The 23,048-nt window shown below is 52.1% G+C and overlaps 1 protein-coding gene across 1 annotated transcript; it reads right to left on the bottom strand.

Moving 5' to 3' along the window:
• Window positions 1-51: 51 nt before the first annotated feature.
• Window positions 52-22,310, bottom strand: VIL1 (villin 1). The gene is made up of 20 exons (XM_090283797.1): window positions 22,255-22,310; window positions 17,591-17,675; window positions 17,192-17,266; window positions 16,221-16,417; window positions 14,789-14,897; window positions 14,522-14,632; window positions 12,751-12,953; window positions 12,560-12,638; window positions 12,280-12,378; window positions 11,427-11,580; window positions 10,821-10,921; window positions 10,597-10,734; window positions 9,808-9,966; window positions 8,636-8,815; window positions 8,044-8,189; window positions 7,194-7,338; window positions 6,428-6,616; window positions 4,885-4,953; window positions 3,603-3,743; window positions 52-337 (listed from the first exon to the last, which is right to left on the bottom strand). The coding sequence occupies exons 2-20, from the start codon at window positions 17,663-17,665 to the stop codon at window positions 224-226; spliced, it is 2,484 nt and encodes an 827-aa protein (XP_090139923.1). The 5' UTR covers window positions 17,666-17,675; window positions 22,255-22,310; the 3' UTR covers window positions 52-223.
• Between the last annotated feature and the right edge of the window lie 738 nt (window positions 22,311-23,048).

Here is a 23,048-nt window from a genome sequence, read left to right as displayed (position 1 = left end):
AGGATGGTTAAAAGAGATGCACCATCCCAGGACAGAAACAGTGCAGCCACCTTGAGAACTGAAATTGGGACCACAGCCTCTTTATGAAGGCATCGTCTTTCTGGAGAAATAGGTTGGTAAACGAAAGGGTTGGCACAGACTCCTGCTCACAGGTACAAGTGCAAAATTTCAATTAGTAAAGGATTAATAAAACGAAGCTGCTTTGCAACCATAGCCACTCTTCTCAAAATAGCCCGTTTGCTTTCTTGAGGTTCTGTTGTTTCCATAGAGGCAAGGCAGAGAAGGCATCTGGAGTCATCCCAAAGGCCTTGGTGAAATCCTCAAGGGACAGGTGCCCCTAGAAGAGAGGGACCAGAAGGCAAAGGTCACATTCTTGAGGGTTTGATGAATCAAATAGGTGTGGTATAGAAAACAAATGAAAAGCAAAAACAGGCAATGTTAGAAGAGCCAGGAAAGGGATGAGGAGGCAGGTGATGTTGAAGTCCAAGAAATGTGATCCCTGAATTGGGAACGTAATAAAAAGGAGTGGCTCCGTTGGGCATCTTGCAGCAAACCGAAAGGTCACCAGTTCAATTTCCAGTCAGGGCTCGTGCCTGGGTTGCAGGTTCAGTCCCACCTCCCACACCCTCCCCATCAGGGTGCGTACAGAAGACTGCCAATCAATGTTTTTCTCTCCCTTACCCGATCTCCAAAATCAAAAATTAAAAAATAATAAATGGGGGGCGGGGGTAGTAACAAGCATGAAGTAGATAAGCTCCTTTTGACCAGGGTCAAGTTCACACTAGCCCTAAAATAAGAATTGGGACGTTACTTAGCTTTGTTAAAGAGTTGCTTCTCTTTCCAGGTCTTAGTTTTTCCTCTATAAAAGGGGACAGATTTATTAAAGGCCGATTTTTGCTGCTTTGTAATGCCTTTATGGAGATGAAAGGGCATTGGAAAAAATGTTTCTTATTCATCTATTAAGAAACTGAACCTACAGCGGGAGTCACCTTCTAGGCCTTGGGTATCCTCAGCCTTAAGACGAGGGGATTGCCTGAAGTGACCTTTGCTCCCAGCTAATATGGCAGTGATACTGTTTAAGGCAAGCTAAATGCCCTCAAGGCACACTCAAGTAAGAACCCCAAATTAAAGCTGCTATAAAATAGCACCGTCTGTTCCCACAGGCACCAACAGGGGACAGGGTAGGGTGAAAGCAGTGGGTTTCTCTTCAGTTAAGAAAAGTTGCCCTGGAGGACGCTTGACTTCCTCAGAGAGCCCTGCATTGAACACCTGCCGCCAGATTTCAAGCTCAGGTGGTTCTCTCGTCTGTCAGATTTGCCCCCAGCCCTTAGGCATTTTCTCCTCAAGCCCTCCCACTCCCCCAGGCATCTGTGGTTTGGGCATCCGTGAACAGGGAAGAGCTGCCTACCCCAAGGCTGTTTGTAGCATTCCCCACTCCCTCCACGGGCTCAACTGTGCAATGTCCTTGGTCCGCAAGTGGCCTTTTTGGTCCACCCAGGCTGGCTCTGCAGTTTGGTGAAGACTTCTGGACTTTGACCCTCGGGCTAGATAGCGGGGACTGCCCATCCCAGTGGACTTGCATCTTTCCCCTGGTCCTGTTCTTGAACTCCTCGGTCTTGCCAGCTAATTACTGGCCTCACCCATGGCCACATCCGCCTCTCTGGCTTACTCACTGGTGTTCAAACACTTAGATTACCCTCTTGCTACTGCCTGCAGCCAGACCCACCACCTCACTGTGTACTGTCACTGGCTCCACTTTTGAGTTTGGGGCAGCCAGAGGTCTGTAAACCTCTCCCACCCTCCCCACTTGACATTCAACCCACAGCTTTCTCACAAGAATGTATGCTACTCCCACGATAAAAAGTCAGCAACAGACAACTGATTTTTTTTTAAAGACTAAGACGTCTTAGACTACTTCTTACGTTGGGGGTTGTGTTGGTTCTATTTCATTCAAAATTAGCAATTCATTTAGCCTCCTGTCAATCACCTGGTTCTAGAAATCTGCTTTTTATGCCACATGGTATGATTGATGGTAACTGTGGGACCTGGGAGACCTGGTTCTTGGTCTGTCTTTGCTACTAACTAGTTATGTTACATGGGGCAAGTCACTTCCCTCAGTTTTCTTAAGAGTAGAAAAAGCAGCAATAATCACTGCCTACATTTATAAAGCACTTTTTACACACCCACCAGAGGCTGGGCAAATAATATTTGTAATATGATCATTACAAATAATACATTGGGGTGATCTCAATATTAGTGAGGACACAGATGGACATTTCTGGGAGAGAATGCATGAAAGTGGTCGCCAACATGAAGAGCAGGTGCAAATGCTCTGGGAACAATACACTTCCACATATATCAAGCCTAAACCCCTCACAGATTTGGAGATTCTTGGAGAAATCAGGTGTCTCTCTTCTGTAGTTTCCTTAATTCATTTGTAAGACTTCTTAATGGTTTACTAAACACAGAGTAAATTTTTTCTTCTCTCGGTACCGCCCATCAAGCTAGATTTGAAGTCTGTTTTGGATCTTCATGAATATTAGCAATGAATATTAGAAATGGGTTTTTTTTTTTTTTTGGACCCCCTCCCCCTAGTAATGGGTTTTTAACAAGTTCTTGCCAAACTCCCTCTTCCTCCTCCAAGTGATCCACGCAGGCTGCAGCTGCGGCTACCAGATAGGTCTGCCCGGGTGCTCTCTGAATTGCCTGCCCATCAAGCACCTGTTTCAACCCCGATGTTTCCCAGGTGCCTCAAACCACATGGCTGCCACTGAACTAATGATCATTCTCTAAGCTCAGTCTGACCCAGGGTTTTGTTTTTGTTTTTTAATCTTAGAGAATGATACAATTTTTCCCTCTCTCTCACATCTCTTATCTGGTACTTACCAATTGTTATTTATTTTACCTCCTAATATTTCTCTAAACAGCCTCCTTCCCTTTATCTTCCCCAGCACCGCCTATTCTAAGCGCCCTTCTACCTCTCAGCCTAACTTAGAGCGGCCGCTTTTGCCACCTTCCGATGCATTACTTCACTGAGCGGCTCTAGTGGTCTTTTTTTTACAAGAGGAAACCTGACCGCCACTCACCTGCTTCAACCCTGATGGCTCCCTTCCACTTTTAGGGTCACACCACCATCCCTAACGTGGAGTAGAAGGCACTGCTCAGGTCAGACCGTGCCCGTTGGGCCAGCTGTGCCTTGCCAGCTCCCACGCTGCCACAGCTCTGGCGTTCTGCTCCACCCTTTGCTTATTCCCTGCCTCTGGGCTTGGTACATACCATTCCTTCTCCAGGAATAACCCACTCTGCCTGAACAATTCCTGTTCATCTTTCAGAAGGAAGTCTTCTCTGACTAAATCAGGTTCTTTTTATAATACTCTTCATGGCAATTATCTTTGCTGAAATTAAATAATAGTGTAACCGGCCTTCTTCGGTCTCTCCCTGAACTGAGAGGTACCGTCCCATGAGGGCGGAGGCCAGGTGTGTCTTGTTCACCAGATCATCCCTACCGCCTAGCCAGCTGCAGAGCACAATCTGGGGATCAATTAGCGCTGTCCAGCGACTGGACAAGCCTTAGCTCTTCCTTCTCCTCAAGTCTGACCCACCTCTTTCCTGCTGGGGTCCACCCCTTTAGGGAGCTCCTCCACCACCTTGTTCACCAGCTGCTCCAGGGGATAGATAGGTAGAGGCCCAGAATTCAGGTTGCTGTTAGCATTGAACATTTCCTGTTCAGGGCTTGTGATCTCCTAGGGAAAAAAAAGGAAACCTCTGTTACTTAAGCTGCTTTATAGCTACCCCCCAGGATACCCTTCTCTCTGAAGTCAACAGTGATCCTAGGGCACCTCCTCCAAGATGCCTTCAATGCCCCCTACCCCACACCAGCCTACCCACATACACATACACACACTCATAAAAACACAGCCCACTGGTTTGGACCCATGAGCCAAAGCTTGGTGGTGTGTATCCAACCAAAGCCAGTTGGTTCAAGATGACTATTTTGTTTTATGACATAGGAACTTCTCGATGGCTTTCCGCAGATGTTCAAGGTCTACCTTGGACATTTATGACCCTCCTTCTCTTATCTGTTGTGAAACTATCATCTGTAAGTCACAGAGCCTGACCTATCCATATGTTTCTGCCTGTGCCATCAATCTAATAGGAACGGTTTGTGAATGCCACAGGGTTCTCAGCCTGTGGGTGAGGATGAGGAGCCGTACATGTTATCTTCTGACCAGGTGAGTTCAGGAAATTGCTCCTGTGTTCTGGACACATTTCTGCCGAGTCTACTTGGCCCTGTTTCCCTTGCAAGCCTGTACACTTCTTAAAGACAAGGTTTTGCTTTCATATTTCCATATCCCAGGCCTGCCGTCTACATACATTTCTTTAATGAGCTGAACGATCTAAGGGGTTGCAGTTATTCTTGTAGAAGGGATCCCAAGGGTGACAATAGTAGAGAAATCATTATTTCTCAGTGTCATCCATGGGCCAACTGCATCAAATTCCCTGGACCCTTTATTTTAAAAAAAGAAAAAGGAAAAAGAACCCATTTCTGGGTCTCAACCCAATTCTATAAACCAGAATCTTTGGGAGTGGGACCTTGGATCTGCAGTTTAATATGCTTCCCTCAGCCCTCAGCTCCCCATCAACCAGACTCTTACACATGATAAAATTTGGGGATCATTTCACCAGGAAATGGAAAAGACAAAGCAGCTAGAGACATTGAAGTGAAACAGCAAGAAGAACTTCCATGAGAAGTGGGAGAAAATGGTGGGAAGGAAAGCACGGGGCACTGGCATCTTCTCTGGAGCTTTCTCAGCACCCCCCCCCCACCCAGGTCTGATCATGGTCAGATGTCCACTGCAGGCCCAGCACCTGCCCCATACTCACAGCAGTGATCTGGCTCCAGTCCCGAGAGTTGCCAAGCTCCACCTTCAGGTCCTCGTAGGATTTGGCATTCTGCATTTAAAGCAAGTAACAGGTTAGACCTGGTTCTCAGGAGAGGAGACAAAAGACCATTCTCCTTCAAGAGTTGAAAGAAGGCTGGCCTAGGGCCTGGGGCTGAGGAAGGGGAGACTGAGCTAGGTGGAGGCTGGAGGAGGATCCCTGGAAAAGCAGGGTGGATGATGAGGATCATCATTGAAGGAGCTGACAGGTCAGAAAAGGCCACCACAGGGGGTTATTGGCCCATGCTCAGCCCAACATGGGGCCTGAGGGGAGTATGATCTTTTCCTGCCCTCAGAGGCCCATGCACACAGCCCCTCCCAGCCATAAGCACTCTGCCTACACTGGGGTCATGAAAAACTGGGGGGTTCCTCTCAGAGCCAGGAGGGAACCCTAACACAGAGTGAAGGGAGCAGAAGGGTCCATGGCTCCATGGGGAGCCCCATTTCCATATCCCCAGGGTCTGCACCAAGCATGGCACATCATGAGCTTCGGTTATGCTGAATGAATGAATGAACGAACGAACTGTGAGCAGGAAGCCAACACAGACTCGAGGTAAGGAAAGACTGCCAGAGTCATTGACTTGGGACACTGATGACGTGAATTTACGAAGTTCTGGCATCTGGATTTGCAGCCTGGAGGTTCGTTTGAATCCATCCTCAAGACTAAACTCAATCCGTCAACCACTGAATTTTTTTTCATGTATTTGAGGAAATGAATCAAAGTTCTTTGTTTCCCTGACCTCTTCCCTTGTGCCAATTTAGCACACCCAAAGCCACCACCCCAGCACTCATTTGAACCTTAGCCTCCCTCCTTCCTGTAGAAACCTTCCCTGGGGTTCCAGTGTGTGGGCCTGCTTCTATCTGGGGCCAGTTCAGGGAATTCCTGTGGAAGGACTCTACCTCAGGTAAGGACCACACATGTGACCCATTTTGCGTAGAATTTAGTGCCACAAAGACATCTAACTGTCCTTTATAACGGACATGTCTATGTTTATGTGGCATGAGGACCTACCAGTGGTGTCCTCTAGAAGGTTCTGTGACGATGGAAATGTTTTCTTTCTGTGCTGTCAGCCGTGAGCCACGTGTGGCTATTGAGCACTTAAAGTGTGGCTAGTGAGAATGTGAATCTTTAATTTTGTTTAATTTTAATTAATTTAAATTCAAGTAGCCAGTACAGCTCTTACCAATAATGTCCAACAGCGTTGAGCTGAAGCTAGTGTACAGGCAATGATGTACTGTCACTAGCCTGGGTTTTGATAGACTTCCTTCCTTCACCCTCACCCTCACCAGGGAGCTTAATGGTCTTACTGCAGCCTTACTCTTCCTAATAAGGCCCCTCTAGCCCCCTTACCCATATATCACACGTCATTTATCAGAACAGAACAGGAAAGCCTGGTAGTCCACCCTGCCCCGGGGTATACCATGAAGAGGCCACTCAGAGAAGGAATTGCTGGGCTGTAAGGACCACAGTGGCTGGGGCCACTCACACTCCACTTGAAGGGATCCCACGCCAGGAACCAGCCCGTAAAGGTGGGGGGCTCATATCCCTGCTTCACCACGATGATGGGGGTCTCAGGGTCCCGGCCACTGGGGTGGGTCTTGAGGTATTCCTGCACTGTGGTGGCGGCGGCTTTCTTCTCGTCTTCATTGGCATGCTTCCCGATCCAGAAGAAGATCTGTGGAGAACCCGGGCGCTCTGTCAGCCCTCCCTGTCCTCTGCCTTGGTTCATCCAGGCTCGGATAGATGCCCAACAGTGCAACCTGACCTTGCAAAGCCCCATCTGGCCTTGACTTTGCATCTGGGCAATGAGGAGGTTGGACAGATGCTTCCTACTTGGATATTCTGCAAATGTGTGACTTTGGTGCTAAAGCCCCTCAAAAACACTGCTCTGCCAGTGGACTTCAAGCAAAGATACATCCCACACAGGAGCCCCTTCCAAGAAGTTAAATCTTCTTTTTCCCTTTGCCCTGGCTGGGTAGCTCAGTTGGTTAGAGCATCATCCTGATATGCCAAGGTTGAGGAATCATTCCCCAGTCAGGGCACATACAAGAATCAACCAATGAATGCATAAATCAGTGGAACAACAAATCAATGTTCCTTTCTCTCTCTCTCTCTCTCTCTCTCTCTCTCTCTCCCCTCCTCCCTCTCCCTCTCTTCCTCCCTCTCTCCCTTGCAAATCAATATATAGAAAAACTTTTAAAAATCTTCCCCATCCCTAAAGCCACTATTTCTCGGGAAGGCCTCGGTCCTACCTGGTCCCAGACATCGAGCAGAAACACATCATCCTCTTCCAAGTCATCCTGATTGAAGTCGGGGATTTCTGTGGCCAGGAATCGCCCAGTCTGGTTGGAACATTCAAAGAGCCTGGGGGTGATGACCACGTTTTCCTGCTGCAGTCTGCAGGATTGAGAGAAGACTGTGTTGGCTGGAGGAAGGTGTGGGAAAAGGAGACTGAAGAACACAGAGCTCTTAGGGAGGGACTCCAGCATGGAAAGCCCACCTCCCAGGAAAATGCTCTTTCCTCTGATCACACGAAAGGCCCCTCCTCCCAAGAGTCTAAGAGTTCTCCACAGGGGAAATTCCCACTGATTTTTCAAGACCTATATTCCAGTAGCTCTTCTCTAGGCCTGTTTGGAAGTTCTTTCTGATACCTTCCATCTATCCCTCCTGCTGCTACCACAGTACATGCCCTTTTGCTTTTGAACTGAAGGTCATGGATCTTCTTAAGAAAAACCATTTGAAAAAGAGTCTACAGCTGGTGCTTTTCAGCATCCAGGTCCTGTGTCAACCCCAAAGGGCAGGGACTGCAAGGGGACATCTTCCCAAAGGGCAAACCTATAACCCTGCTCCTTTCTTTGAGTTGCCTCTGTGAACTCTCTTTGCCAGGGAAACACCCCGCCAGGCCCCAGGCAGACCAGGCCCTGTGCCTAAGAGGTTCTGAAGGCGTGGACTGCTCCTGACTCATATTGTGGCCCTGGGCCTGGCACACAGGGTCCTCAATCCATGCCTGCTGCAGGCTCTGGGCCACGAGGGTGAAGGTGCTGAGAGGCTCTCCAGACTCAGAAGGTGAGCTGGAGGTAGGGGGTGACCATAGTTACATACCTCTTGGTGTTGGCATAGGGTGCCTTCCCGCCAAGGGCCATCCAGAAGTTGGCCGGCTCCTGCCCTTCCACCACCACTTGCCGCTCCGTCCGAGAGATGGTTTCAGCAACCACCTTGGCCATCTCCCGCTCATCTCCGCTACAGCCCTTGGAAAAGGAAAGCTGGCTGTGCTGGGGAAGAACCTCTCCTGCATGCTGCCTCCCACCACATTCACTGGGCTCCTGGGTCTGCAAGGGCTTTCCTGGATCAGCGCCCTGAGCACATGGCCAAAGTAGGGACAGTTCTCCAAAGAATGTCAGAGGAGACACGAGAAGGTTCACTCTCCTTACAAAGCAGGAGAAGGACTACAAGAGACAGAAAGTCCTCATTACAGAGATAGATGGAGAGGCATTGACAGACCCAGGGATAATGAGAGGGGGCCTAAGACATAAAAAGAGACCAATATCAGGATAGACAGGGGTGGTCAGAGACAGACTCAGACAGAAGCAGAGACTCTGAGGATGGCCAGACCCAGGGCTGCAGAAAAGGGGAAGGGGCTAGAGGCTCCCACCCTGGCCCAGGTCTGCTCTGAGGCTAGGGGACCCGCACACACCTTCCCACACCACAGGTAACAGCAGGACTGGGTCTTGAGAATGAAGACATCATTGGAGTTCAGGGAGGTGGCCTGGGGTGGGACCTCAAAAGCCTTGGTGTTGTTGGCGCTTGTTCCCCGCACCTGGAACAGCCGTGTGGAGGGCACAGGCTCCTGGCTGTTAGCCCGGGAGGTGCCTCCCTGCGGGAGAAGGCAGGAGTAGCTTAGTAAAGATGTGGGGGGATTAGAGAGGAAGGACAAAGAGAACCAGAAAGGAGGAGAGGTTGGAGCAGGGCCTGACTGCCCCTCCAGGTCTGCTGAGACATCAAATTAATCTTTCCAAAACATTTGGTCATGGCACTTCCCTGCTCAAAAACCTTCAATGGCTCCCTACTGCTATAGACTAGACTAGAGCCCAGGCTGCACATGATGAAGATGCAAACTGTCTTTGCAGGTTTACTCTGCTCTCTCCAAACCTTCCAGTTCACCGTGGCCATGTCTCTCACTGCTCCTCACAGATCCCCTCCTCTGGCCCTTTGTCCTGGCCGTGCCCCCTGCATCCCAGGCCCTCACTACCCCTCTGCCAAGCTCTTCAACGGACCCCAATGTCAAGACCTCCTCTAAACCCCCTTTTCACCAGTAACTGCAAGGTTTTTCCCAGATTACTGTATTTACATTTCCCTTTGAACTCAATTTGCATTCCTGGCATTTAACCACATGGTGCCTCATGCCCTTAGTTCACTGCTCTCCCAGCAAGATGGGAAACAAACAGTATTAGCATGGCATTCTGCTCCCCTTCCCCCTTGGCACTTTGCAGAGGGCTCTGTATTCAGTAGGTGCTCAATAAAGAGATTATTGCTTAGCTGAATGCAGAAGCTATCCATTTCATTATGTTGGAAGGCACCAATGCAGTTTGGACAGGCCCATCATTTAGTCAAATCTAACCAAAATAACTTCCTTTCTCATGTAAAGGATCCAAAGAGTTGGGGTGGAGAGGGAAACAGTGCTTGTACATGCTAAGTGCTCATTCATGCACTGAGTGGTTGTTTCTATTACCAGTTCCACTTCAGTGACGGAGCCTCAATAGTCCTTCTATGGAAAATGGGCTCCACCCACAGCGCCGCCCCATCTTCTGGACGCCCACCCGGCCTTAACTGCGGGTTCTGCCAGGCCCCCCAGTCCAGTAGCCACACCTGGTAGACCACCATACGTCCCTTGAAGATGGACATGAGATGAGGTGGTTCCTTGCCCATCGGGACTCGAATCTGGACCGGTTCATTATTGTACTTCTGATCCAGGATGACGGCCTGGTAGGCTGAGGCTGTGATTTCATCCTGGCTGGCCTGTTTGCCCTGGGGATGAGCAGAACAAAAGGGGTGGGATGAGGCCAACCCCTGATTCTGAGCCCATCCCTGACGTCAGCGGCAATGCCACCCCCGATTCTGACCTGGCCCCAAACCCAACTGTCTTCCGCATCAAACCCCACCTTGGTCACAGCCAAAAATCCAACCTGACCCAGATCTCAGTTCTGATTCCAGTCCCACACCCAATCATTTCCAAGCTTCAACCCAGCCCTGACCCACCTGCAACCCCAGGCTTGACCCCAACCTCCTCTCCTCTTCATTCTACTTTTCTCAGGGAAACACCATGGCTACTACACCACTCACCCCAAGCACCCCAGCATCTCCCTGCCCCTCACATCTGGACATAGAAACCCACAGTCAGAGCAGATGAAGGGAAAGTGCTGGAGCCATGGAAATGGGAAGGGAGACTCGAAGAGGGAAAAAAGCAAAAGGGAGAAGGGTTGTGAACGGGGGTACTCAGTGTCAGTGGGATGTCACAGCCAAAGCAGTCCCAAGATAGAAAAGGGGCGAGCCCCCCATTACCAGGAATATTCAACACAGAGGATGGCCACTTGGCAAGGGTATAGTCAGGCAGGAGCTGAGCTGGCTGAGCTCTGGACAGGGTGGGTGGGGCCTGACCTGCCAGATGTAGAGCAGGTAGTGCGGCTTCTCCCCGATGAGGTAGGTGTAGAGCAGCAGGTAGCAGTCGCCCCCGTAGAAGTGGCCCAGCCACTTGGACTGCACAGGCGCCAGCTCTAGGTTCTCGATGCGCCACACCTGGGGCCAGTACCAGGCTCGTGTGAGGTCCAGGACAGGCTCCACCCACCCCTCGCACGCAGGGGGACCTCCTCCCCTCGCCATACCTGCACCTCCCCGCTCCCGTCATCCACCATCTTCTGCTGGGCAGCCATCTGGGGCTGGACATGCATGGACATGGCATCAAACTTCACCTGCTCCACCTTGGCTGGAGTGGAGGGAAGCATGGTACTGTGTCACTAGCTGAGGTCCCCAGGTCCTCACCACAGCCCTGAATAGTAGCTATAATCCTTACATCCATTTTAGAGGTGATGGAACCAAGACCAGAGAGATTCAGTAGCTTCCCCAAGGTCACACATGGCAGAGTTATAATACAGAACCACGTCTCCCAGGCAGCCAGGAGAGGGACAACCCCAGGTGCCTGGCACTGAGCTTGCCCTCAGCCAATATCGTCTGGTGAGAAACTGAGCTATTTGGTTTCCAGGGAGACCCAACCCCATTCGGTGAAAGGCAGGTCATTCTCAGCTCCCATTTGTGACAACTCTTGAGTTTATCCATGTCCCTTCATGTCCCCACAGCACCTGGGGAGCACAGGCCAGGGTAAAAGTGCCCACAGAAGAGGTGAGGCCAGGAAGGAGGGCAGGAGGCAGGTCTGGGTGCTCTCCTGGCCCCACTCCTGGCTCCCAATCCACCCTGTCTCTCCCAGTCCTCACCCACAGAGCCCACGGTGTGGGTGTTGCCCAGGCCTGAGGTCCGGCCGGGCACTGTCCACTTCTGGAAGAGCTGCTGGAAGACGGCAGATTCTGCCCCATCATTCTGCACCTCCACTTGTGTGCTTGGGGGGTAGTTCTTGGCTTTTATGAAGTTCTGGGAAGAGAGGGGGTGGCTGGGGCTGTGTCCCGCCTCTAGCTCCCACCCCACAGTGCAAGCCAAAGCCTGGCTCTTACCCTAGACAGACCCAACCGTAAACCTACCCCTGGTCCCAAGCCCAAGCCAGACCCCAACCCCAGTTCCAGTTCTGACCCTGCTCTGGCCCCAACCCGAAGTCCAAATTAGACCCTAAACTTGGCACCACCCCAAACCTACCTCTGGCCCCCACCCCAAGGCCAAATCTGACCACAGATTTGACCCCACTTCGTTTTAACCCTGACCCTCAGTCCTATCTTCAACTGCAGACCCAACCCTCAATGGGCACTGACCCCAAGCCAGTTACAGTTACTGACGCTAGCCCAACGATGACCCTAAACTCTGACTTGGCCCTGCCCCATGTTGACCCCGTCCTCTCTATGTGAAAGGGGGCCTCCGTCTTTCTCCCTCCCTTCTCTGAACCCAGCTTGAGGTAAGAGCCCATATCCTGAGGAGGCCCCCACGTCGCCTGGTGGTTGGCTCCCTGGTCTGCAGAGGACCCGCAAGATGGCTACAGAACACACGCTCAGGCCCCCCAGCTGTGTCAGGCCCAGAGCCTCCCCTGGCCTCTAGGCCCCAGTCTGACCCCGCTTCCCTCTCCCTGCTGGACTCTGTTTCTCTCCCCTCTCCCACAATCCTCCCTCCCCACCCCATGCCCACCAGGGCCTGGCTCATGGCTCCCTTCCTCTCCTGGGCATTGGCCATCTTCCCCTTCCACACGTAGATCTTCAGACCCCCCTGGTCCAGGATGTAACAGTCCTAGAGGCGGAAGAGACCCAGAATGAGAGCCTGATGGTGTGGTGGTGCTGGGCTGGGGTGCTGCAGCCCAGAAAGTCTCCCTCCCACCCAGCCTGGCCCCAGCACTGCTCCGGCTTGAGGGAGCTTGGGTGGAGTGCAGGGGGCTGGGAGGCACGGCTGGGGGGTCTCCACACCCTCTCACCTCGTGCCTGAGCAGGTCTTGTGTGAGTGGCCGTGTGGCGACTTCTCTGACCACCAGCTTTCCCTCTGCATCGGACACGCTGCAGGACAAAGGTAGGACATAGACTAGGAGGAGTCTCACACCCCTCAGCAGGGGCACCTTGCCCCCAGGAAGCCCCCTAGCACCCAGGAGGAGACCAGCTGGACACTCACTGGTACAACTTGAGGGCGGCCTTGAGGGCGGGCTCCACCACTGTGTCCGGCACAGCTGCCTTCAACTCCCTCCGCTTGCCCAGCACGTGGTTCATGACCTCCATCAGCTGCGGGGACTCCTTCTCGTTCTCCCCGTCCACCACTGCTATATAGGTCCGTCCACCCCGCTCCTGGTCTCGGATCTCCTTGGCCAGGGTCATGCCCTACAGGGAGGCACCGGGTGACCCATAGAAGCCGGCCAGGTGACAGGGCAGCATCCATCATCCCAAACCATGCCAGGAGACCACCACAGCCCACCCTGCAGCAGCCCCAAGGGGTGAGGCACCTCCCTACCTTCCTCCTTTGAGGGAGACCAGGCTTTTAAGGTGCATGTGAGGAAACCAGGTGAAAACCCACTGAGAAAGCAGGTTTCCTCGTTGGCAGAGGGGGGTGTTTGGGGTGGAATTTGTGGGCCTTCATGTTTGACATTGTTTGAAATTTGTAATTTTACTTCACAGTTTCAGACAAAAGCTGAGCTCTGAAGATCACAGTACTCAGTCTGTTTGCCCCATAGCATGCTTGAACATGTATGTGCACACACACAGTCTTCATACACAGACCCCTACCCAGGGCAAATAATCCACACATGCTCACACACATGACACCCACATGTAGCATGCTTCCTCATGTGCTCTCACACACTTGCACACACACCTGGCTCACCCTCCTCAACCCAATGTTTACTGGTCAGTTACTGGCACTGAGTCCCAGACCCCTTCCTTCTGTCCTTCCCAGTTCCATATTTCAGTCTCTGGCCCAGCTCTCCGCTTTCACCTTATTTATCCAACTTCCATGACCGCCCCATTTTAAGATGTCCAAAACTGAAGTCTAGATCTTCTTTCCAAATCTGTTACTTCCTGATCTTTCCCATCTCAGGAAATGGGACCCCATCCATTCCTATAATTCCTGAGGCACAATGCCCTGAGTTCTGCTTCACCCTCTCTCTTCATCCCATGCAACATACAAGACCAGTGGGTTCCGCCTTCCTAGTCCAAGGAGCTGGAGAACCCTTGGACAGAGAGCTCCCCATGTCCCCTTAGCCCCTTCACCCCACCTCCTTTGGTCACTCAGAAGTCAGATGGCCTTAAACAACCTCCCTGGCACTGAGAACAAATCCCAGCCCTATTACACAGCCTTTTGCCCCCATAACATGCCCCTATGAGACCTGCCTCCCTCCTCTCCAAGCTCCCTGAAACCCCCATCTCATGCTCCGGCTGCTCTGGCAGTCCACCGTCCCCAGCCATCTCTCCCCTGCCTTAGGGTCTTCTCCTCCTGGCCCTCGCCAACTCTCAGGAGCCTTCCCAGAATCCTCAGAGCCACACCCCAGCCCTCACTTCTTGGTTATTCCTTTCATGTGCATCTCCCCTGCTGGATGGTCAGCTGGAGGCCAGAGCCAGGGCAGGGCTCTGTCTGCTTCCCTTTCCACTAGATCCCAAACGCTTGGCACAGGGTGTGCCACATGGCAGGGACCCGTTAAATCTGAGGGGATTCGCCACAAGAGCACACTCACCAACTCCAACACGCACACCACATCCGCAACACATGAAGACTCAGATCCACCTTCAAACAGCCTCCCTGCGCAGTCAGGGGAGAGAGGCCTAGGGAAATGTGGGTGGGCTGGGGCCACAGGAGTCTAGCAAGTCTGTCTGTGGGGGAGGCCAGGGGCTGATGTGCAGGAGCAGGTGGGAGCAGAGTGGGTCTTGGGGAGGGACGCTGAATGGGCAGGGTTTACCCTGAGTCTCTCCATGCGGTTACTCTCTGGCCCGTTCCACTGGATGATGAGCTTCCCAAGGTCCAGGAGGAACACGTCCCCACGGTTGAAACTCTTCCAGGACATCTCCACCTGGAGAGCCATAGGGGAGGCACAGACTCCGCTCAGGCGCCATCCATCACCCATCAGCTCTTCCCCACTTCCCCTCACCCCTCCTTGGCCTCTGCCCTCCACCCAGGCTGGGAGAGGGACAGGAGGCCATGCCCTAGGACTCTGGATGATGCCCACCTCTCCAGCGACCACGTTCCTCTTGCCCTTCACATGCAGCAACCGACGGACCTCGCTGGAGTTGGTCTCCACGTGCTTCATGCCGGAAGCCACGCCCCCTTTCCGGATCCTGAGAAAAGAGGTGAGCTGACCCCAGAGAGTGGGCTGGGAAGTGTGACAGGGTGCTCGGCTGCCACTGGGGCCATCTGAGGGCTGGAGCTGGGACTAGGGTGGGGTGCGTGAGGCTCCTCGGGTGCAAACTTTCAAAAGACATTTACTCTCAGGGTCATGCAAGTGTTAAGGTCGGCGTATTGCCTACATTTGCATGACCCTGGCAGTGAATGCCTCCTTAAATTTTTCACCCTAGACTACCTCATTCAATTCACCTTAGTCTCTCCCCTGCTGAGAGGCCTTCAAAGACAGGTGCCCGGTAATGTGGAAGGACCGTACAGGACTCAGAGCAGAGATTGAAGAGAAGGAAAAGGGGAGATTCCATGGACTGAATTGTGTTACCTCCCAAACTCATATGCTGAAGCCCTAACCCCCAGTGTGATGGTATTGGAGATGGGGCCTTGGGGAGGTAATAGATTTAGAGGAAGTTCAGATAAGGTCATGGGTGTGGGGCTCTTACGTTGGGATTAGTGCCCTTTTGAGAAGAGACATCAAAGAGTCTCACTTACTTCACCAGGTAAAGATAGTGTGAAGGTGGCCATCTGCAAGCCAGAAGGAGAGTCCCCACCAGCAACCAATCAGCTGGCACCTTGATCTTGAACTTGCCAACCTCTTGAACTGTGAGGAAGTTGCTTTCCGTTGTTTAAGCCACACAGTGTATATTTATATTTTGTATTTTCTGTTTTTTGCTATGGCAGACCAAGCAGACTAAGACAGCAGAGGTGCCAGCTCACATGCCCAAGGAGTGAATGCTGCTGTAAGTGTGGGAAGAAGGGGAGCAGCAAGACAAAAGGGAGGGGTGGGGACTGTGGATAACTGGAGAGCTCCTGGCCTATCCTACAGATCAGTTGCAACTTAGCTCCTGACTATGTGTTTCCATGGGAAAAGTCTAGAAGCTAGAGCTTCAGACTTTTCAAGACAAGCTGGGAATCAGCTTTTAGTGTGAAAGGCCTACTTTAGAGATAGAAACAAGTCATTTGCCAGTTGTTTAGAGGGGAAACTTGATGTGATGTCCTGAAAGTTAATTTACAAAATTCATGGTACACAGAGTTACAGAATTGCAGAACAGCATTTAAGCAGCCAAAGACATCACTTGGAAAAATGAAGACCAAGGACAAGGTGGCAGCAGAAATGGGGGTGCGAGTGGAAAAGTGAACACAAATCACCTTTGTGAGCTCCCCAACAGCTCAGGCTCCCTTCCCAGCTCCAGCCCTGCTCCTAGCCTCCAGTGTTTCTCCCCTGCCCTGGCTCCACTCCCCAGCCTGCAGTGTGCCCTCCATACACAAGGCCCTTCTTGAAGTAGCCTCGGAAAGCCTCGCTCTCGTTGCCCTGGACCTCACGGTGCTGGACAGCCCGGCCCTTTAGGAAGTCATCCATCTGCGTGGTATAGATGGCAGCTGCCCCTTGCTCATCCTGGGACGAGGCCCGGCCGATCCAGTAGTGGATGTCATAGGACAGGTTGCTGCCCGTCTTGTGGATCTAGGGAGAGGGGATACCCAGTGTACCCGAGACCTCGAGCTCCCACAGCCCTCTCCTGCCTCCCTGCTTTGCATTGTCTCCCATACACATGCTGCCTGGACCACAGATGAGCCCTGAGTTGTGGCTCCAGCTCTTCCATAGATGCTCTGAGACAAGGGGCAAGTGGCTTCCCCTCTGGGCCTTGCTCATCTCCCGAAAATATTTTGGTTGGACTATAGCAGCATTTCCCAAAGTGATGTGCACAGACCATCAGAGGTCCATGGGGGTTGGTTAGGTGATATACAAACAAATGCATGTATGAAATCATTATGTAAGTATTTTACAGCTACTTTACATTTGGGAGACAGGACACTGCTTTCCACTTACAGTGATGATATAGAGTTCTATTTTTAAATAAATGTATTTAAATTTTACAAGTGAGTTATATAAGAAACAATACAGATGCATTAATAGTACAGGTGATACCAAGATGTGGCCAAAACCAAGAAGGTTATATGGAGATGACTGCGGATTTTGGAAATGTGGACTCAAGGCAGGGTGGCATTCCGTCAGCTCAGAAGATCCCCAAGACTATAAATCCACAGAAGGTCGCCTCAGTTAGCAGCTCAGTGGCTCAAGGGCAGGGAAAGCCTCTTGCATCTCTGATCCTACAGATCTGCCACCAAATTGGGCGCCTGGGCACACCCAGTAAGTACTGTTTTAGGGTGAGCCAGGCCAGCTCTTTTCACTGCCCAGCCTCAAGTGTCCTCCCTCCTCTGCCCATCCCTCACTCACAGCCAGGACTACATAGCAGTCACCATCGAAGAAGCAGCCAAAGGTGCTGGGGGGAACAGGCACCATCTGCATGGCCTAGGGAGAGAAGGGAGGTCAGAGGGGCTGCTCTGGCCCACCCAGGGCCCCAGGACTCCTTTCAGCACAGGAGTTGGAAGGGTCAGAGAGCTGGGAGGAGGAGGGCATGACGTAGCGGACCAGGAGAAGGGCTGTGAGGAAGAGGGGGTAAAGGAGCAGGAGAAAGAGGTTGATACCTGAGGAGAGGGGAGGGGGACCCTTGAGGACAGGCACCATGGGCTCCCATGCTAGCAGGGCAGGACTGGAGGACAGTAAGAGTAATCCCAGGCCTGCCCTTCCCTTCCCTCTGTCCTTTGCCCCACCTCATGCCCAAGCAGACCTCACCTCGATCCTCCATATCTGCACCCCAGGCGTGGTGATGTTGAGGGAGCCTTTGACTTGGGCACTCAGTTTGGTCATGGTGATGATCCTAAGGGAGAAGAGGTGAGAGAGAAAGATTAAGAAGCAGGGAGTGCCTGGGGTTCAGGTGCTGCTCTTCCAGCCCAGTCCTGAGAGCTCCCAACCGTGCCAGCAGACCAGGGCTCAGGGACCCGGCATGGGGCTGGTTCCCATCCTGGGCCCTAATCGGCTGAGGGCTGAGACCCAGCTCTTATCTTGTCACTCTCTTCCTCAAACAAACACTTACCCTGACTCCCTATCACCTTCTGAATAAAGCCGCCACTGCTCAGCCTATCACTCAAGGCCCTTCTTCAGCCCCAAACAATGTATCTAGCCCAAACAATTTTAGAAAATATTGTACTTATTTTTAGAGAGAGGGGAAGGGAGGGAGCAAGAGAGGGAAAGAAACATTGATGTGAGAGTAAAACATCTATTGGCTGCCTCTCATATGCACCCAGACCAAGGACCGAACTTGCAATGCGACGACCTATCACTTTGAAGAACAGCACCCAGCCGACTAAGCCACAAGAGTCAGAGCTAGCCCCAAACAACTTTTCTTTTTGAAAAATTTTCATGAAAGCCATGCTTGGCTAAAAAAAAGTCATACAGTTGTGTTTTTTTGTTTTTGTTTTTGTTTTATCTTAAGGAAAGCAAAGAATAATAAGGGCTGAAAACATTTTAAAAAATAAGAGTTTAAACAAATGTTTGTACATGAAGTTCATAGCAGCATTATTCACAATAGCCCAAAAGGTAGAAACAACCCAAACGTCCACCAGCAGATAAATGGGTAAACAAAAGGTTGTATGTGCCCACAGTGGAGGATTAGTTAGCTGTAAGAAATACTGAAACATGCTACAATGTGGATGGCCCCTGACTACATTAAGTTTAGTGAAAGAAGCCAGACACGGAAGGCTTGAATTGTGTGACTCCATGTACACAAAATATTCAGAATAAGCAAATCCATAGAGCATGGTTTTCAAGGGCTGGGGGCAGGGGGTGGGAGAGGAAGATGAGGAATCATGGCTATTGCATATGGAGTTTCCACTTGGGATGTTGAAAAATTCTGGAACTAGAGTGGTGATGAATGTGTGATGTTGTGAATGTGCTGAATGCTTTAAGGTGGTTAAAATGGTAAATTTCATGTTATGTGTTTTGCCACCGTAAAAAAGTGTATGCGGCAGTTTCCTGTTCCTCCCCGGCTACCCACACACACCCCTCAGTCACTGTTCTGGTGGCCCACAAGATGTAGACGCCACAGGGCAGGGTCAAGTTTATTTGTTCAGTACTAAATCCTCAGCATCTAGCACAGTACTGGCCCTTTGCTGGGTGGGTGGGTGGGTGGTGAATGGATGAATGGCAGCTCCCCCTGTGAACCACCCTCCCCTCTCCAAGCTTCTTTTTTTTTTTTTAAGATTTTATTTATTTATTTTTAGAGAGGGGTGAAGGGAGAGAGAAAGAGAGGGAGAGAAACACCAGTTGGTTGCCTCTTGAACTTCCCTAACCAGGGACCTGGCCTGAAACCGGGTGACCTTTCTGTTTGTGGGCGAATGCCCAACCCACTGAGCTACACACCAGTCCGGGCACCAAGCTTCTTTTATGGTATGTATTGTTTACGGCCCCCTGGCTGGTTTGGCTCAGTGGATTGAGCGTCGGCCTGCAAGCTAAGTGTCGCTGGTTCGATCTTCCAGTCAGGGTACATCAGAGAAGGAAAACTCTGACTCCAAAAAACCTCCGCTGCCTTGCGGCATACCTCTTCAGGGGAAAGGCTAAGGGAGTAAACCCCTACAGAAAATCCGGAGCCGGAGTCCCTAAGGCGGTTTGACGTTGTAGTCAACACCGGCAACTCCTGCGGCGCACCTGAACCCAAGCTGTATTGACTCCGTCTTTCCCTTGGACCCTTCAGCTGCGAAGAGAGGGGGGGTCTGCTGCATGGGCAACAGCAGACCCTCCATATCACCCTGCCCAGGCTCTGTAGCTTCAGCTTCACTGGAGAGGACACTCCAGCGTCATCGCAAGATGTCGATTCAACACGGGAGGAGACAGATACCGTGTCACTCCCGAGTCGGACTGCACAACCATTCTCGCCGGTGCAGATAGACTCTTAAGAAGCTACACCATCGTCTCTCGAGACGGACGGCTGCCGACGACGATTGTTTACGGCGCTTTCAGTTTTGACCTGCAGCTGTTCTCCACTTCAGCTGCCCATCAGAATCACCTGGGGAGCCTTTAAATAATACTGACACTGCAGTGTGCCGGCCACTTCACCAGGGATTCTGATTTAATTAGACCAGGATGGGGCCCAGGCGTGAGTACTTCATTTTCTGCCTTTTGAGAGGTGACGCATGGGTGCCTTTAAAACTCCCCAGTGGTGTTGGTATGAGCCAGGGAGAAGGACCACTGGTCCCCAGTTGTCCTCCTCTGTGGTTTCCTGCCCCCCACCCCCACCCCAGGCTGGAGTTCAGCCCATTCTCCACTGAGCCTACCTCCCAGCCTTGCACAGTTACTCCCCTTGAGTGCTCCTTGAACCCATTCATAATGAATGAAAGGTCACAGGGCCCTCACAGATTTAGCCTCAGAATGACAGACTGGAGTGTCCCTATCTAATCTCTCTCTGCACCTTGACTCTGAGTCACCTCTTGGAACAATGACCTGGCCTTTTACTGCTCAGAAACTCCTTGTTCTGAGTCCTGAGGGGTGACCCCTCACCTTGGCATTCTGGAGTGGAGAGGCACAGTCTCCCTGCCCAGCATCTGAAAGCAGGCCCTCCAGCAGACGAGAGCCACCTGCTGGCTCAGAGCTTGTAGGAGTCCTTGTCCCTGGGTTCTGTCTGATGCCCCTGCTGGCTGTGGCCTCCTTCATGAGTTCAACCCCCAGGGACCCTGGGGCTCCCAGCACTCCTGGTTCAGTAGAACCAGTTTTGGTACAATGAAAGAGAATGTTCGTTTCATTTTAAGTGCCACCTTTGTCGACATCCCCCATTCTCCAAGGCAGATTCTTTGACACTCACTAGCTGTATGAACATGGACCCTGTTTCTTCATCTGTTAGTGGGAGGGATCAACTAGATGATCTTTAAAGTCCCACCAGAGGCATGCTGTGATTCTAGGAGTGAACAGCAAGAGGAATAGAGGAGAAAGAGGGTAGACACAGGAGGTGCTCCCTGCTCATCAGAGGAGAGATCCAGGAGGACAGAGAAGTCAGGACTGTGGACCCCACAGCCAGGGATGGGCAAGGGGATTGTGGGGTGTGGCTCTGGGAGCCCCCATGCAGCTTCTCACCCTCCCCTCCATGTCTTTGCTCCTGTTTTTCCCTTTACTGATAGCTCTCCCCACCTTTCTTTACTTGGCTGACACTTACATGTTCTTCTAGACTCAATTTAGTTAACATTTCTCCCAGGAGGACCTCAGAATCCTCATCCGGGGCCCCAAGGTATCCAGGACAGATGCCTCTCTTGGTCCCCTGACCACATGGAGATGAAGTCATCTGTTTGTAAGTCTTAGGTCCTCTAAGCAAAGGACCTAGCCCCCACCCCCACCCCCACCCCAGCTCCTAGCACATAGTAGGTGCTCAGCAAATATTCATGAAGCTGAAAGACTGAACTGTGGAGTGGAAGGGGATTGACCTTCTTGGGGTCTTGGAGGGAGTTAGGTTTCTTGCCCCGCCAGGTCCCATCTTTCCTTTCTCTGCTGCCCTGTTGTCTGCAGAGTTCCGGCTTCAGAAAGCTCCAGGTGCTGTCAATAGTACTCTTAGTCCTCAGTCATTTAGTTCTGAGCTGGACAGGGATGTGGCAGTGCCTAAAACAAGGACACCTTCCTGCTTCCCCAGGCCCACAACAGCAGAGAGAATGGACACACCCCAGCCCCCAGTCTGCGGACTGCCCGCATGGGCATCTGAGGGTGCCTGAGCAGGCTTCCTCGCAAGGGGGTGTGGGGGTCAGCATCTCTCAAGACCCTGGTCTGGACACATGTCTTGCCCTCTCCCCATTTCAGCTGAACAGAGCCATAGTGGCTGGGGAGGCCAAGGGGACGATGGATCCTGGTGGACGGGAGATGGGGCAGAGGTGCCCCCTGACTCTGCCTTTGCCCATTCAATCCCTATGGCTGTTGCTCAGACTCTAGGTTCCAAGAGACAAGGGCCCTGAGGTCCCAGGAGTGTCAGGGGAATGGTGACACAGAGAAAGGACCATTTCAGTAGAAGAAATGGGTAAAGAGGTGAGAGGGGGGCGTGGGGAGGGAGGTCAGGGTGACCAGCTAGCCCAATTTGCTCAGGACTGTCCAAATTTCTAGTTCAAAAGTCCCGCATCTCCAGAGTCTCCTCAGTTTCAAGGCAATTGGGACGGTTGGCCCTCAGAGTGAGGGGCGGGCTGGCAGCAGGTAGGGGTCTGAAAGAGCAGTTGTCTAGGGTGGGACCTGCACAATTCTTCTTTTGGAGGCCAAGGAAGCCACGCTGGTCTCCCTGCTCTTCCCAGACTCTCCAGAGTGCCAAGCCTCTCCCTCAGCCGGAGCTCCACAGTGCTCCAGGAGGCCCCATGTTGCCAAAGAGAAGCAGGGGACTGTATCCTGTCCTCTCCCCCCACCTATGATCCCCGTGTGTCCCCACAGGGTTGTCTTACCTGGCTGGAGGAGAAAGCTGCCACCTGCGAGAGCTCAGGGAGTTGTGGCAAACTGACTGCAGGAGAGCGACCTTTGTCCCTACCACCCCCCCCCCTCTAGGAACTGCCTTCTCCATATAAGGGAATATAGGGCCCCTGAGAGAGAAAGAACAGGTGAGGGGGTGGGGAAGCAGGTGCCCGCCAGGTCCCTGGGAGCTGGGAGCTCAGCAACACCCTGATAGGCAGAACCCATGTGCCTCACCCGGGGCTCCCGGGAGAGCTCCCTGCTGATGGCGTACACTTCTGCCCAGAGCCCACGTCCTCACTGCAGGTGGAGAGCCCTGCCCAGGGAAGGTGCTTCCTCCTGCCAACCCAGTGGGGGAGGCTCAGCAGTCCTCCCTCCTTCCCTGGGGAACACTCATTGGGCAAGGGAACCCCAGACCCAGGGATGCAGGGCCAGGGATTATCACTTGGAGTCCCTCCAAGACAGTTGGGACCCTGGCACCACTAGAGGTCTCTTCTGCTTAGCATGACACTCACTCACAGGGGACACAGATGTTCAAGCTTCGGGCTCCACCTGGAGTTTTTATGAGCTGTCATAAACCTCCGCCTTTGGACTCTGTCTGCCACCCTCTCCCAGCAGCCTAGAGTTTATTTCCAACTCCTGATCCCAGGGTCCCTGTCTCACTCAGGACAGGAAAGGAGTGCAACCCCCTCAAGTGCGGAACTTGGCCTTGCACACAAACTCAACATCCTGGGCAGCTATCTGCCTTCCCACCTCCACTCCTGCAGAAATTCTCCAGTCCGTCACTTCT

This window comes from Furipterus horrens, unplaced genomic scaffold (genome assembly GCF_987537825.1).
Source record: "Furipterus horrens unplaced genomic scaffold, mFurHor1.1.pri manual_scaffold_1, whole genome shotgun sequence".
In the NCBI taxonomy this organism is placed as follows: Eukaryota; Metazoa; Chordata; class Mammalia; order Chiroptera; family Furipteridae; genus Furipterus; species Furipterus horrens.
Note: the sequence above shows the minus strand (reverse complement) of the source record. Positions and strands in the feature narration are given on the sequence as shown.